Genomic DNA, 16,016 nt, shown 5'->3' with positions numbered 1-16,016 from the left:
AGGCCATAATAACCAAGGTCAGGGCAGGTGGAGAAAACACATTTCATTGTGTCATGATTTATAACTTTAAGTATTTGAATACATAGTATGTGGCCTCCATTTATATTACTATCCTAAGCTCATAAATATGAGGGGTGGACCTAAGGGTCAGGGAAGATCTTAACTTCATCATGGAAGCCTGGAATGCTCTCTGGCCCATGTGGGCTGGAGGAACCTGCATGTCCTACCCGTGCCTCCTGCATGTCCCCTACCCGGGATTGAGCCCACAACCAGGGCACATGCCCTAACCAGGAATCGATGCTTAACCACTGAGCAATACTGGCCAGGCTGGCTTTGTCTTCACAGTGGCAATGACACGGGACAGCCAGGTCCCCATGAATGTCTGCTAGATAAATGGGCTTGTTTGGCAGTTTATGTTTTTCAATAAGCCCTCTGTTTGCCTCTTGATATACCAGTGGGTAAGCCCAGGAGGCAGAGCAGAAGGGGAAACAGGGAAGCAACCGATTAATGTTTCTCTAACATCAGTGCTTCTCTCTCTCTCCTTCTCCCTTCCTCTCTGAAATAAAATTTAAAAATTTTTTAAAAAGATCAAAATTTTTCCCCAAGATTTGGATACTATTTATATTTCTTCTTATATAAACAATAGCTAAAACCTCTGTGCATTTTCCTATGGCGGAACGTAATATCTTTCTAGCAAATGGGAGTAAGCCTGTGACACATCCTGACAGACTCTCCACACTTCATTCACCAGAGAAGGGCCGAGTTACTTCCAACTGCCAATTTCTGACTCTCTCAGAAAGTTCTCAAGTCTCTTTTCTAATGACATCCATTAGATGTTACTGTTACTGCTGACCCTACACTACCAACACTGCTTAAATAAGCAATGTGTTCAATGTAGAAAAATCATAAAATGCAGATAAGTAAAATGATTTTAAAAATTTTCTTGTAATTCTACCATGATTCTAAAATATCTCTTATATTTCCACCACTTGAATATCTAACTCACTGTAACATTTGGTGGTAATTCCTATCAGACTTTTCTCAATGCATATAGCTTGGCATAGCATCTATTTTATTTCACTGTACATCCTATTGTAGACATCTTTTAAAATCATTGTGGAGATACCAAGGATCATGTCCATGGCATCACTCCTGCTGGCTGCGTAGAGCATCATCACCACCAATAATTTCCTCCCTTCTCTTCCTGAGGACTGGTGTTGTTAGAAACAAGGGGATGAATATCACTGCCCTTTAAATTGTGTCCTTAGGATGAACTCTATTTAACCTGTCTATGATTCTTATGTTCTTCAAACAAGGAATATATTAAGTCTTTACAGAGAGAATATAAAGGTGCATCTGTGTGCGTAATATACCCGATAACTACTGTTCCCATTTAGCTAAATGGACTAACTCCATTAGTTTACCTTTTAAAATATAATTTGCCATTATTTAAAAGTTTGGGTTATTTGACTTTTAAAAATGTTTTTCCCCCATGATTGAAAGATAAAATTTTGGAGAATTTGAAATTTTGCTGTTGAAATTTAAAAAGATGAAGCTGTTTATGGATAATTTTGTAAAACAAAAAATATACTCCTGAAATTATGTTTGCATATAAACTTACAGTGTATGGAGTAACTGAAGAGACTTACCAAACACATAAGACTGTCACGTTCCTGAGTGATATTCTCCGCCAGGCCAACGAGATTTGCCAGGTACTTATGGGCAGACATTTCATTCTCCATGGCTTTTTCAACCTGCTTTTTGAGGCCGTCAATTTTTTTTTGAGATCTCCTAAAGAGTTCCCCAAATGGTGGAATAAAAAACTCATTAACCTGGATGGCTAGAGCATAATGAATATCTGTATTATAAAAACAACAAGTTATTCTTCAGCGATCAAAATCTGTTTCAAGATGAGAAATGGTAACTGAATTTAATTTTAAACTCAACATAATTATTGACTCAAAGTCAAGCCTATAGAAATCACAAAATGTTTTGACACAATTAATAAGCTAATAATATTTTATTCTATTAATTTTTAGGTTCATATTCTAAAAGGTACTTTTGAAAAGGAATTCAGTATCCCAAAGTAGACTTTTAGGAAAAGGTTAAGAGAGAACTAGAAGTTTCATAGTCTTAGAATCATCTTATAATTCTCAACAATATGCGAACTACCAGAGGCCCAGTGCACGAAATTCATGCACTTGGGCGGGGGAGGAGGCCCCAGCCCGGCCTGTGCCCTCTTGCAGTCTGGGAGCCCTTGGGGGATGTCCAACTGACGGGGAGCCAGTCCACAGGGAGCGGGCCTAAGCTGTCAGTTGGACATCTTTAGCACTGCCGTGGAGGAGGGAGAGGCTCCCGCCACCACCACTGTGTTCACCAGCCGTGAGCCTGGCTTCTGGCTGAGTGGTGCTTCTCTGTGGGAGCACACTGACCACCACAGGGCACCTCCTGCATTGAGTGTCTACCCTCTGGTGGTCAGTGCATCTCATAGCAAACGGTTGCTCCACCGTTGGGTTGATGTGCATATTAGCCTTTTAGTATATAGGATAGACTAGAAAAATGCTGGTCACCAGGAAAGCTTTTACTGTACTTATATATTCTTTTCTATTTTATAGCTAATATTAGAAAAAGAAAAAGAGACTATTTTTAATTGTTTTTTAATGACTAAAAAGCTTAAGAAAAATATATATAAAGACCTATTTGTTTTCTGTGCCCTTTCGAGTTCAGCTTCCAGCGCTTTGTTTTTAGCTGTCAAGTTGTTCTTCTCTAACAGCAAACTCTTCTTCTGCACTTGCAGGACCGTCAACTTTTCCATCAACTCTTCCATTTCAGCACTTTCTTTCTCATCTTCCTTCTGCAACCGGCTGATGGACAAAAACATCACAGGCTTGTATCCAATACACAGAGGCTGCAATGAAGCAGCCACTTGCCAGGCAAGTGATAATCAGCCCAAACCTCCAGCCCCTGGTGGGTCATTTGGAAGGCCTCTGCACAGCGTCTCCCCACCCATCCTTGGAGGACCTGGGCTGGAGCTCCTAGAGGATAGGAGAGAGAGTGTGGCTGGGCAAATAATTCTTTTATTAAAACAATTTTTTAATAGATTTTTATTGATTTTAGAGGGGAAGGGAGAGGGAAAGAGAGATAGAAACATCAATGATGAGAGGCATCATTGACCGGTTGTCTCCTGCATGCCCCCTACTGGGGATTGAGCCCACAACCCAGGCATGTGCTCTTGACCAGAATTTAACCTGGAACCCTTCAATCTGCAGGCTCTATCCCAGAGGTGGGCAAACTTTTTGACTCGAGGGCCACAATGGGTTCTTAAACTGGACTGGAGGGCCGGAACAAAAGCATGGATGGAGTGTTTGTGTGAACTAATATAAATTCAAAGTAAACATCATTACATAAAAGGGTACGGTCTTTTTTTTCAATAGTTTTATTCATTTCAAACGGGCCGGATCCGGCCCGAGGGCCGTAGTTTGCCCACGGCTGCTCTATCCACTGAGCCAAACTATGGCTAAAAACTTTTTTTAACTTAGAGAAAAAGGGAGGAACAGAGGGAGGGAAAGCAGGAGGGAGGGAGGGAGGGGTGGAGGTAGGGGGAGAGAGGGAGAGAAAGAGAGAGAGAGAGAGAGAGAGACTTCGATTTGTTACCTCCTGTATGTGCCCCAAGAGGGGATTGAGTCCTTAACCTAGGTATGTGTCCTGACCAGGAATCAAACCTGAAACCTTTTAGTATACAGGATGATGCTCCAACTGAGTCACACTGGCCAGAGCCAATTGTGATCACTCTCTGTTTTTTTCTTTAATGTTTTTATTGATTTCAGAGAGAGGTAGAGGGAGAGAGGGATAGAAATATCAATGATGAGAGAGAATCACTGATTGGCTGCCTATTGGATGCCCCCTACTGGGGACTTAGCCCACAACCTGGACATGTGCACTGACTGGGAATTGAACCATGATCTCCTGGTTCATGGGCTGACGCTCAACCACTGAGCAACACCAGACAGGGTGTGATCATTTTTTACTGTTTTGTAACCTAATCTCTTCACTTAAAAATATACTGTGGTGAGAGAGCAGGACGTCTGGCTTGCAAGCAAGAACCTTTGTATCACATGTGATGAAAGCCCAATTTAAAAATGGGTGATGTTGAGAAGGGCAAGAAGACGTTTTCCAAAAGTGTACCCAGTGCCGTATTGTACACAAAGGAGGCAAGCACAAGACTGCGCCAAGTCTTCATGGTCTATTTGGGTGAAAAACAGGTCAGGCCTAACCAGAACAAAGGCATCACCTGGGGAGAGGAGATGCTGATGGAAAATTTGGAGAGTCCCAAGAAGTACATCCCCAGAACAAAAATGATTGTTGCTGGCATTAAGAAGAAGGCACAAAGGGAAGACTTGATAGCTTATCTCAAAAAAGCAACTAATGAATAGATGCCTTATTTAACACAAAAGTATCTCGTGACTTTTTTTATGTGTACCATATTTAAATTGATCTCATACTCCAGAATTCAGATCATGAAAGATTGAGAGAATATTTCTTTGGGCAGTCCTGATTTACATAAGAGTGACTTGCGGTTAAATGGACATGATCAGCTTTTTGAAATCCGAAAGTAATTTGGTCCAGCAAGTGCTATTACTGTTTTTCCTTTCTAAAGATATGATTGAACTTGATTAACAATGTTCAACTTTCACAGAGATGGTGAATCCAATATCAAAACCCGCTTGCAAGCCCTGGCCCGTGTAGCTCAGTTGGTTGGGTGTTGTCTGTGTACTGAAAGGTTTCGGTTCAATTCCCAGTTAGGGCACATGCCCGGGTAGTGGGCTTGATCTCCAGTAGGGGGCGTGCAGGAGGCAGCTGACTTATGTCTCACTCTCACATCAAAGTTTCTCCCTCTCTTGCCCCCTTCCTCTCGCTCTAAAAATCAATTAAAAAATCTTTAAAAGGCATCCTATCCTTTATCTTATTAAAAAGTAAGCCTAAAGGATATTGATTTTATATTTAAATGTATGTAACTGATTATGTTAATATGTTTAAATACTAAGGAAATGCCTTTACCGTCTCTTAGACCAGCAAGATTTGCCTATGTTTCAAGTTGTATTCATTAGCCCAGTGGTGGGCAAACTCATTAGTCAGCAGAGCCAAATACCAACAGTACAACGATTGAAATTTCTTTTGAGAGCCAAATTTTTTAAGCCACCAACACAAAAGAATTACAATTCTTAAATTGATGACAAAAATACCTGTAGGATTTGCAGCTGATTGGAAAAATACATGTAACTTTATGCTTCGAGTAGGTACTTTTGTCACTGCTGACTGACTGGCTCACTCAACTCGTGCATGAATCGCGCGCCTCCCCCGCGCTGCTTCTCCCGCGGCCCTCCTGCACCGTGTCGCCCGACCGACCGACACCCCCCACTTCTTCAAAATAGACTCGCCCAGGCCGAAAACCGACTTCTGCGCATGGGCCACGAAGTTTTAATCGCACTGTATGTGCGTGCCCGCACGTGGTATTTTGTGGAAGAGCCACACTCAAGGGGCCAAAGAGCCGCATGTGGCTCGCGAGCCGCGGTTTGCCAACCACTACATTAGCCTGTTAGAGGTGAGGGCTGAAGATGAGCTGGCAGTGTCCACTTCATCTTTTTGGTCTTAACTAAACCAATTTAATTAAAATCCCCTTTATCTAATAAAAAAAATCCCCTGCATCTAAAATGTACCTTTTACTTAATGAGAGGCATTTTTGTATAGTTTATGTATATCAAATAGAAAATACTTAGCACTATAGGCTATATTCTCATGTAAAAAATAATCTTTCGTGAAGTTACTTTTTAAAAAAATTTTTTTTATTGATTTCAGAGAGGAAGGGAGAGGGAGAGAGAGAGAGAAACATCAATGATGAGAGAATCATTAATCGGTTGCCTACTGCACACCAGGAATTGAGCCCGCAACCTGGGCATGTGCCCTGGCTGGGAATCAAACCTCCTGGTTCACAGGTTGATGCTCAACCACTGAGCCCTGCCAGTCAGGCTGTGACATAATTTTTTTTAATATATATTTTATTGATTTTTTACAGAGAGGAAGGGAGAGAGATAGAGAGTTAGAAACATCATCGATGGGAGAGAAACATCGATCAGCTGCCTCCTGCACACCTCCTACTGGGGATGTGCCTGCAAACAAGGTACATGCCCTTGACAGGAATCGAACCTGGGACCTTTCAGTCCGCAGGCCAGTCTCCATCCACTGAGCCAAACAGTTAGGGCTGTGACATAATTTTTAATGGCTGTGTTGTATTCCATTTTATGGTTGCATCCTTTCACTTAACCAGTTCCTTATTGCTGGATCTCTAGGCTTCAGTTCTACTCCTTTAAATTATCTTTGGTTCTAACATCAATAAAGGCTGGGACAGTAGAGAAAAATATCATACACACATACACACAAAGTGCAGAGACATCCCTCTTCTACTTTAATAAAGTATTTACCATTATCAGACTCATAGACACATGTGATCATGCAGCTACAATGACTCAGAGACTCAGGAAAAGGTGGAACAAAAATTTTAAAAAAAGAAAGAAAAGAGCAACCTCTCTCCACTCCGCCTATAACATATGCATTGTGGTGCATTAACCCTTGAAAAGGCATTAATTCCTTACCTTTGTAATTCATTTACAATTGAAGTATGAACTTTCATTGCTATTTTGCCCTCCAGCTGTGTTTTCAGTTCTTGGCATTCGGTACATAAATTCTCCAGTTGCTTCTTGCTTTTCGTTAGCTCCTTTTCTTGGCTCTGTGTTTTAGTCTCCAGAAGCATTAGTTGTTTAGTCAGCTTAGAAACTGAAAAACAAAAGGGGTGGACGAAGACTTGGTACAGGAAATTTAATATATGATTAATGATTACTAATGAGCCAGCTTATAAAAAATAATATTTTAAAAATCTTTTGGAGATTGATAAATTAATACCAAAGACATTGTACTTAGAAATTACCATCCCTATATTAAGCATTCACTAAACATAAACTCTCTTATTGAAGTTCAATATCTTGATATAATTGTTAAATATACAATATTTAACAAGATATGGTTTTAATCTTCAAGGAACTGTCTAAAAACTGAAGCCCTAGTCACATGTAGGTATGCGAGCACACCTCAGGATGTCAGCCCTAAAACTGCAAGATTTTCAAGGACATCAATTTGGTCAAATGAAACCAAGGATCCTGATTTAATGTATGATTCTGATTTAATATGGACCCCCAGTACTATTCCGTTTCTTCACAGCATGCCCACTTAATACGACTTAGCCCTTTCCTTTTCTGGTCATTAACCCCCTAAGGCAGCCAGAAACAATGGCCATGCCTGGACTCAGGGTCACAAGGTATGGGTTTCCATTAAGCTAAAGATAACATCATGGCCTGTGTTGTGTTTCAGCTCGAGTTCTAAAGCAGAGTGACCTCTGGCCATGGCCCCGTGAAACCATACTGAGAGACTCAAAGCTAACCGCAAGACTTAAAATTATTATCTACCTCACTCTTTTTTAAAATGCATTTATTGATTTGAGAGAGAGAGAGAGAGAGAGAGAGAGAGAGAGAGAGAGAGAGAAACATCGATTTGTTGTTCCACTTATTTATGCATTCACTGGTTGCTTCTTGTAGCTGCCCTGGCTGGAGATCAAACCCGCCACTTTGGCATACTGGGAGGACATTCTAACCAACGGAGCTACCCGACCAGGGCCCCTTCCCTCACTCTTGACCTTACTCATGATAACTTGTGATTTTGCTCTATACAACCCCTTGTCTGTAAACCTTCAAGTTTGGGCTTTTGGGCATTAGCTTTCCGTTCTCCTGGGTGACGCCAATCATAATAAAATAGCCAATCTTTCTCCATTATTTTCCTTCCCTTTTTTCATTAAGTTTTTGTTTTATTATGTCCGGTATCTAAAGTAAATCATAAATACTTCATCCTATTTGACAGAGTAGTACGTAATAATAACTCACTTCCTGGGCATCTGTTGAAACTAGTACATAGTAGTATTACAGCAAAGAACTTTAAACCCTTCCACTCCATAAAAACACTTAGTTGGTCAAAATAAATAGCTATTTCTGGGAAATGGAAAAATAACATAGGCAACTGACTGAATCACATAGGCCAAAAGGTTGGCCCCGCCCCGCATGACCCGAAGAATCATACCTACTCAGAGCTGCTCTGTTTGAGAACACTCAGCTGAGTCAATATGAAATCAGTTTTCCCTGTCACCTCTAATCTTGAAAGCAAAGACAGGAGGCTCAACATCATTCACTCTCTCCCCTTTCAGACAAATAACGCCAGAGCAGGCGCACGTACTTCCGTGCTGCGCAGACCAGGGCGTGGGGGTGTCCTGTGGAGGAAACTCGCTGGACTCTGAGGTGCTCTCACTTTCAAACATGTCCTGGCTACTGGAAACAAGGGAAGTGCTAGCCTCAGTCAGCAGCAGCAGAGGCTGCTGGTTTAACTCTTCCAGTTGTGGGAAGGGGAGGGTTCAATATCGGGGTGCAGGAAGGAAAACACAGGAAGGGTTACTTGGGCTCATGCAAGACAGCTTGTATTTCGACCTCCTGTCCTATATTGTTCTTCACTGGAAAAGAAAATTCAGTAAAACAAAAGGAAAAATGCCACTATCTTTTTGTTTATAAATTTTGGTTTTTATGAAAGTGGAAGAAATGACTCTTATCTGGCCCACTTCAAAGTCCAGTTATATATACTGAGGCCCCTAGGGGCGGGGAAGGACACCTGTGAAAGTATCTGACAGGTTTAACCTCTGATAGCACCTACAGCTCTGCAGGAAGGGCAAAGCACAGAGAAACTGTTTAGAGACCCAGTAGTACCACTTATTTACTCATTCAACAAATAGTCAGACGCAGATCCTTGTGTTGTCACCTACAATTGATTTATAAAATCTACAGAATAATTAAAGCAACACTGTAGCCTAAGAGGAAGCAATCAAAGCATAATGGGTAAAGGCTGGATATGTTGTAGCATAAACAACAGCATTTCAGTAAAGGAAACTATATGCTAAGAAACATGATCTTCTCTATTTTCCATTTAGAGGGAAGCTTTCCCAGAAAGCGGGGTACAAGTGTAAAATGACAGGACAAAATCACGGCATCGCCATCACTCACGGGGAAGACAGCTCACCTTCCTGGAGACGCTCCTGGTGGGTGTCCTTGACTTTTCTTTGCTGAATCTCCAGCTGCTCTACCAACAACCTGTTTTCCTCTAAAACCAATTCCGCCTGAGTCTGAAGCCGATGCCTACGAGTGATTTACAAAATTACTCCGTGGTTAGAGAAAGTCAGAGTCTAAAACAGCGATGGTGAACCTTTTGAGCTCGGCGTGTCAGCATTTTGAAAAACCCTAACTTAACTCTGGTGCCGTGTCACATATAGAAATTTTTGGATATTTGCAACCATAGTAAAACAAAGACTTATATTTTTGATATTTATTTTATATATTTAAACGCCATTTAACAAAGAAAAATCAACCAAAAAAATGAGTTCGCGTGTCACCTCTGACACGCGTGTCATAGGTTCGCCATCACTGGTCTAAAAGAAAGTAATACTAGGAGATGTTGTAGGGAATGAATATCTGGACATGGTTTTTGTTTTGTTAATCCTCACCCAGGGATATTTCTTCCTTGATTTTTAGAGAGAGTGGAAGGGAAAGAGAAAGGGAGGGAGTGGGGAGAGAAACATCGATCGTTGCCTCCTGCTGCACTTGGACATGTTTTAATGCTAAACATGTTATTAACACATTAACCCCACCATATGCATTAAATGGGGAGAAAGGACAGAATGAAGTTTAAATTATGAATTTCTGAGTAACTTTTTAAAATGTAAAATTTCAAACATATACAAAAGTAGTAAGAACAGAACAATTAACTCCCATGTATATACAACACCTAGCTTGAACAATTATCAAATGGCTAACCTTGTTTCATCTACATAAGCCTCCAATCCCCCCACCCACTGGGTTATTTTGAAGCCAGAATGAAATAGTTTAAAGAATTTAGAAAGTTCCCATTTTAATTAAAAAATACTGACTTGTAATCATATTTGCAAAAACAAACAAACAAAAAGCCCCACCTCCAATAGCCTTTGGACAGTTCCTTAAACTCTACTGAGACTGCCCAACCTAATTTCACAAGCGAACCCTTTCCTTACAGCTAGTAGAAAGTTAACCCCAGCCCAAGGCAACCTTCATGGTCACAAATACCAATTCGAATGAGCGGAAAGAACCGTAGAGATCTAGATAAATGTTTACCACCCAAAGTACACGTACGCCAGTAAATTATCTCCATTTCCACTCTAAACTAAAGAATGAGGCGGAGGAGGAGGAAAAAGGATGAAAGGAATCAAGGTTTTATATTGATGACTTCACTCTGACAGTGGCTGTGCACTAGCTCCTTGGCACCCTGGAGGTGTCCCTACCCGCTACCCCACCATGGGAGAGAAGGCCTCATTCCTGCTTTGCACAGAGCAGATCCATTTAGTCTGTTTTATGTTTTGGACTTCCTTATAAGACTTACTTTCTTCCCTCCTCCCCTCCCCTCCCTCTCTTCCCCCCTCTCTCCCTCTCTCCTTCCCTTCCTCCCTTCTTTCTTTTGTAAAGGAAAGGGCTTCCCTATTCCTACAAAAGAGACAAAAACCTCGGATTTAGTTTAGCACTCCTGCCCATTTTATAGGTAAAGAAACTGAGCCTGAGGTGATCCAATTGGTCAGGGGACATTAGGAAAAGAAGCTGCAGCCTAGAAATTTATTGAGCTGCATTGAAACTAAGGAGAAAACTTCCACTAAAGTGCAGTCAGTGCACCTGAGGATCTGCTGGGGATGTACAGTACCTCACACCTTTGGAGGTACAGGGAGCAGCAGCCAAGGAGGTGCACGGGAGGGCACGACTGTGAGGGGCTTCAGGAGTGTGATGCTCCAGAGCCCGGGGTCCCCTTCCTGAGATAGAGGACAGTCAATTCGAAGGGGCCTCAACAGGCACTGCACAGACCTAAGAGCTGCTCTCCTCCCCACCAGCGCCACCACCAGAGCAGGGTGCACAATTCAAATGGCAATAAACACAGGATTGGGGAACATGGATGGGACTAAAAGTAGGATCTGTCTTTCTTCCTTTTATTTTATTTACTAGAGGGCGGGTGCACGAAATTTGTGCACTTGAGTTGGGGGGGGGGGGGGATCTCTCAGCCCAGCCTGCACCCTCTCGCAGTCCGGGAGCCCTCACGGGATGTCCAACTAATGGCATAGGCCCGTTCCTCATGGGCCTAAGCTGGCAGTCAGACATCCTTACTGCTGCCGCAGAGGCGGGAGAGGCTTCCGCCACCGCTGCTGCACTCGTCAGCCATGAGCCTAGCTTCTGCCTGAGCCACGCTCCCCCTGTGGGAGCGCACTGACCACCAGGGGGCAGCTCCTGCATTGAGTGTCTGCCCTCTGGTGGTCAGTGCATGTCACAGCGACCAGTCATTCTGCTGTTCAGTCAATTTGTATATTAGCCTTTTATTATATAGGATTTCTTTTCGTGTTTTTTGTTAATCCTCATCGGAGGATATTTTTCCACTGATTTTTAGAAAGAGTGGAAGGAAGAAGGAGAGACAGGGAGAAACATCAATGTGAGAGAGGCACATCAATTGGTTGCCTCCTGCACACACCCCAACCAGAGCCAGGCAACCTGCAACCAAGGTATGTGCCCTTGACCAGAATCGAACCTGGGACTCTTCAGTCCATGGGTCGATGCTCTATCCATGGAGTCAAACCAGTTAGGACTTATTTTTCTTATTTTTATTTTAAGGAAAGTAAACAGGTTTCACTTACAGCTATATACAGGTTAGAGAAAGTATCTGAGGTTCCAGTTTCTCAAGAGGACTCTTAGAGGCACATGAGGCCCAGTCTCGCTGACTTGCTTCCCAGGGAGCTAGTCAAGGAGGGTTTGAAGGGGGAGACGCTAGGAAACCCGACAGTAGAAAATCCAAGTTCAACAGGAGAAGTCACAGTGCACCAAGATCCAGTAGCTGCCAGGCCAGTCCCAACTGGCACATCAGTGACCATAAAATCAGGAAAATTAACCTACCAGTAAGAATGCTGTTGACTTGATTTTGAATTTCTGAATCTCACATATGGAAAATATTTAATTTTTTCCAGGAATGTTGAAATACTTTAAAAAATACTAAACATAACATATACTCTAAGCAAAAAAGATATATCTAAATAGTTTTTGCTTTCTTAGTCTTGCCTGGATAGTCCCTTTAGACCAGCTGTGGGCAAACTACGGCCCGTGGGCCAGATCCGGCCCATTTGAAATGAATAAAACTAAAAAAAAAAAAAAGACCGTACCCTTTTATGTAATGATGTTTACTTTGAATTTATATTAGTTCACACAAACACTCCATCCATGCTTTTGTTCCGGCCCTCCGGTCCAGTTTAAGAACCCATTGTGGCCCTCGAGTCAAAAAGTTTGCCCACCCCTGCTTTAGACTTTTGAAGAATCTCAAATTCAGTGAGTAGGCATTTGTTGCTGCTGTGCGGACGAACAGGATGTGGCCCTGCCCTTGAGCTCACAGAGGAGAGGGAGACAGATGTGGAACACACAGCCTGAGCTTAAGGCTAGGGCAGAAACTGAGACAAGGGAGCAATTAACTCTGCCTCTAGGAAGAACTACTAACCAGCCCCTTTGAGCAGCCCTAATGGGTGACTAGGAGTGCAGGGGGGTTGGAGGGGAGAAAGGGAGCAGCATCAGCGACAGGATGGAAATAAGGCAACACTCTGCACAGGGCAAGGCAGGGCAGGGCAGGGCAGGGCAGGGCCGAGTCGAGGGCTCACTGTGCTAAAGCCCCGTGAGCAGAGGAGTCTAAGAAAGAGTGGGACCCGGAGAAACCAAGATGGTGGCATAAACACCTGAAATTGCTGCCTCGCACAACCACTTCAAAAATACAACTAAAAGACGGAACGGACATCACCCAGAACCACAGGAAGGCTGGCTGAGGGGAAATTCTACAACTAGAAGGAAAGAGAAAAGCACACTGAGACTCAGAAGAGGTGTGGAAGTAAAGTGCAGAGGTACGAAGGCTTGAGCTTGCGCAGAAAGGGGCTGGCAACAGAGGATGCCGGTGTCTTTTGCAATCGGGAGGGAGACACAAGCTCCCGATGGCCCTGACTCCAGTTCCAAGCTAGTCTCTGGGGACCCAGGCTCATACGGGGAGAAACTGGACTGTCTGGCAGCAGGCGGAACTCGAGCGCGGCTTGCAGTGATTACCAGGACACTGAGACACGGGACCTCTTAGGGCAGGACCGAGGATCAGCCATAGCTGTTTGCTCCGCCTGTTGATTCCCTGAGACCCCGCCCCACCCAAGCTGCTAGCAGAGGCTTTTGCATCTTAATGGGCTGGCCCTTTAAGATCTAAAATTACCTAACAAACTGCAGCTGGGTCAGAAAGACCCAGAACATCCAAAAGAAGGCCGAAGACCCCACAGCAGCTTGCATTGCTTCACAGCTGGGCCTCATCTGGGCACCTCCAAACCCCAAACAAGGAAGAGGAACCTGCAGATCTCTCCGTAGCTCCTGCTGGGTAGCCTCAGGCAGAGGCTAAATTAGCACCTCCTTAGAGATCCAAGAGCCTGTGTACCCAGTGTTCAGATTGGGACCATCCAGATTACAACTCCTCATATCCATAAGGGACACACTCAGGGGGCAGACTCAGGGAGCACCAAAGCCCCACTGAAGCAAGTCTTGCCCCAGAAGGGTGTCTCCAGCACAGAAGTTCTCCCACTGCAGACACAGCTGATTCTCACAGCCAATTGGCCTGGAGGTCAATTCCTCCCAGTGATACCTACAACAATCAAGGCTTAACAACAACAAGACTGTGCACACAGCCTACAAATGGGGTGCACCAAGAGTGTCCACCTCAGGTAATTGGGGAGGCTAAGCCAGTGGGTCCTATAGGACACCTAGCACAGAAAGCCACTCTATCAACACAGGGAAGCAGCCAAAATGTGAAGACAAAGAAACAGGACACAAATGACAGAAATGGAGGAAAGCAAACTATTGGATATAGAGTTCAAAACCACACTTTTAAGGTTTTTCAAAAATTTTCTAGAAATCGCCGATAAATTTCTAGACTCTCGAGGATATGAAAAAGGACCAACCAGAAATTAAGCATACACTGACTGAAATAAAGAATAATATACAGAGTTCCAACAGCAGACTAGAGGATCACAAGAATCAAGTCAAAGATCTGAAATATGAAGAAGCAAAAAACACCCAACTGGAAAAGCAAAAAGAAAAAAGAATTCAAAAATATCAAGATAGTGTAAGGAGCCTCTGGGACAACTTCAAGCATCCCAACATCCGAATTATAGGGGTGCCAGAAGAAGAGAGAGAGCAAGACATTCAAAACCTATTTGAAGAAATAATAACAGAAAACTTCCCTTACCTGGTGAAAGAAATAGACTTACAAGTCCAGGAAGTGCAGAGAACCCCAAACAAAAGGAATCCAAAGAGGACCACACCAAGACACATCATAATTAAAATGCCAAGGGCAAAAGACAAAGAGAAAATCTTAAAAGCAGCAAGAGAAAAAAAGTCAGTTACCTACAAGGGAGTACCCATACGATTGTCAGCTGATTTCTCAACAGAAACTATGCAGGCCAGAAGGGAGTGGCAAGAAATATTCAGAGTGATGAATACCAAGAACCTACAACCAAGATTACTTTATCCAGCAAAGCTATCATTCAGAATTGAAGGTCAGATAAAGAGCTTCACTGATAAGAAAAAGCTAAAGGAGTTCATCACCACCAAACCAGTATTATATGAAATGCTGAAAGGTATTCTTTAAGAAGAGGAAGAAGCAAAAGGTAAAGATACAAATTATGAACAACAAATACATATCTATCAACAAGTGAATCTAAAAATCAAGTGAATAAAAAATCTGATGAACAGAGTAAACTGGTGAATATAATAGAATCAGGGGCATAGAAAGGAGGTGGACTGACTATTCTCAGAGGGGAAAGGGGTGTGGGGGATGCGGGGAAGAGACTGGACAAAAATCGTGCACCTATGGATGAGGACAGTGGGAGGGGGGGTAAGGGCAGAGGGTGGGGTGGTAACTGGGTGGAGGGGAGCTATGGGGGGGGGGGAAGAGGAACAACTGTAATAATCTGAACAATAAAGATTAATTTTTTAAAAAAAATCAATAAAATATATATTTAAAAAAAAAGAAAGAAAGAGTGGGATCCAACAGGTTTGGGGTGGGAAAAACAATCTAAAAAAATATGTCAGGAAATAAAAATGGGGACAGTAAATATAGTTCAGGTTTAAAATCCTATTTAGAATTTTTAAAGTAATCTTTAAAATACAAGTTCAGAATAAACTACTAGGGTTTCATTATACCTTATGAATTTCTTAGAAATTCTCCCTTAAAGTATTTTACTCTAAAAAAGAAAATATATTTAATGATTTAATAAGTTTATTCACATTATCTTTTGTTTTTAATTAGTAAAATATCAGAAACACAACACTACTTGCCATTCCTCACTGGTAACAGTACCATTCTTGTTTAACTGTTGGTGCAATTCTTTATTTTCTTTCACCACTTCTTGGACACGCATCCTGAACATTCTCATTTCCTCCTGAAATAAAATTTATGTAAACATAATATACACATACACACATACCTATATTTCTTAGTTCTACTGCTGTTGCTGGGCTAAAGTCAAATGGTAACAGCTTTTTAGCGAGTCTCACAGTAACAGCAGCCTGACACCAAGTGCTGCCCTGGAGGCGCTCAGTCTCCTGAGAAAACACGAGATAAACACAATGCTGAGCACAAGGGACGCTGAACCTCAGGATTTAAACATTCAAATCCTAATTTCATAACATTTTTCTATAACTGCCAAATACTTGGAAAAATAAAAAGGCCATAAGAAAAGCAGAGATGCTTGTAAACACTATAATTTTTCCTTTGTTTAAAGACTTTGGAGGATAAAATGGAGC

The 16,016-nt window shown here is 42.4% G+C and overlaps 1 protein-coding gene and 1 pseudogene across 5 annotated transcripts in view; one reads left to right on the top strand and one right to left on the bottom strand.

The window, feature by feature from the left end:
• CEP89 (centrosomal protein 89) overlaps positions 1–16,016 on the bottom strand; it is a 73,637-nt gene that overhangs the window by 19,737 nt on the left and 37,884 nt on the right. For all 5 annotated transcript variants that reach the window (XM_036346528.1, XM_036346530.1, XM_036346533.1 and 2 more), the window contains 5 exons: positions 15,549–15,652; positions 9,166–9,281; positions 6,651–6,831; positions 2,697–2,864; positions 1,650–1,791 (listed from right to left, as the gene is read on the bottom strand). In XM_036346528.1, coding sequence (XP_036202421.1) covers positions 1,650–1,791; positions 2,697–2,864; positions 6,651–6,831; positions 9,166–9,281; positions 15,549–15,652 — 711 coding nt within the window. The remainder of the gene's footprint in view (positions 1–1,649; positions 1,792–2,696; positions 2,865–6,650; positions 6,832–9,165; positions 9,282–15,548; positions 15,653–16,016) is intronic.
• LOC118674575 lies at positions 4,140–4,433 on the top strand (annotated as a pseudogene).

The sequence above is a fragment of the Myotis myotis genome, unplaced genomic scaffold (genome assembly GCF_014108235.1).
Source record: "Myotis myotis isolate mMyoMyo1 unplaced genomic scaffold, mMyoMyo1.p scaffold_m19_p_19, whole genome shotgun sequence".
NCBI lineage: Eukaryota > Metazoa > Chordata > Mammalia > Chiroptera > Vespertilionidae > Myotis > Myotis myotis.
This window is presented reverse-complemented; position numbering and strand designations above follow the sequence as displayed.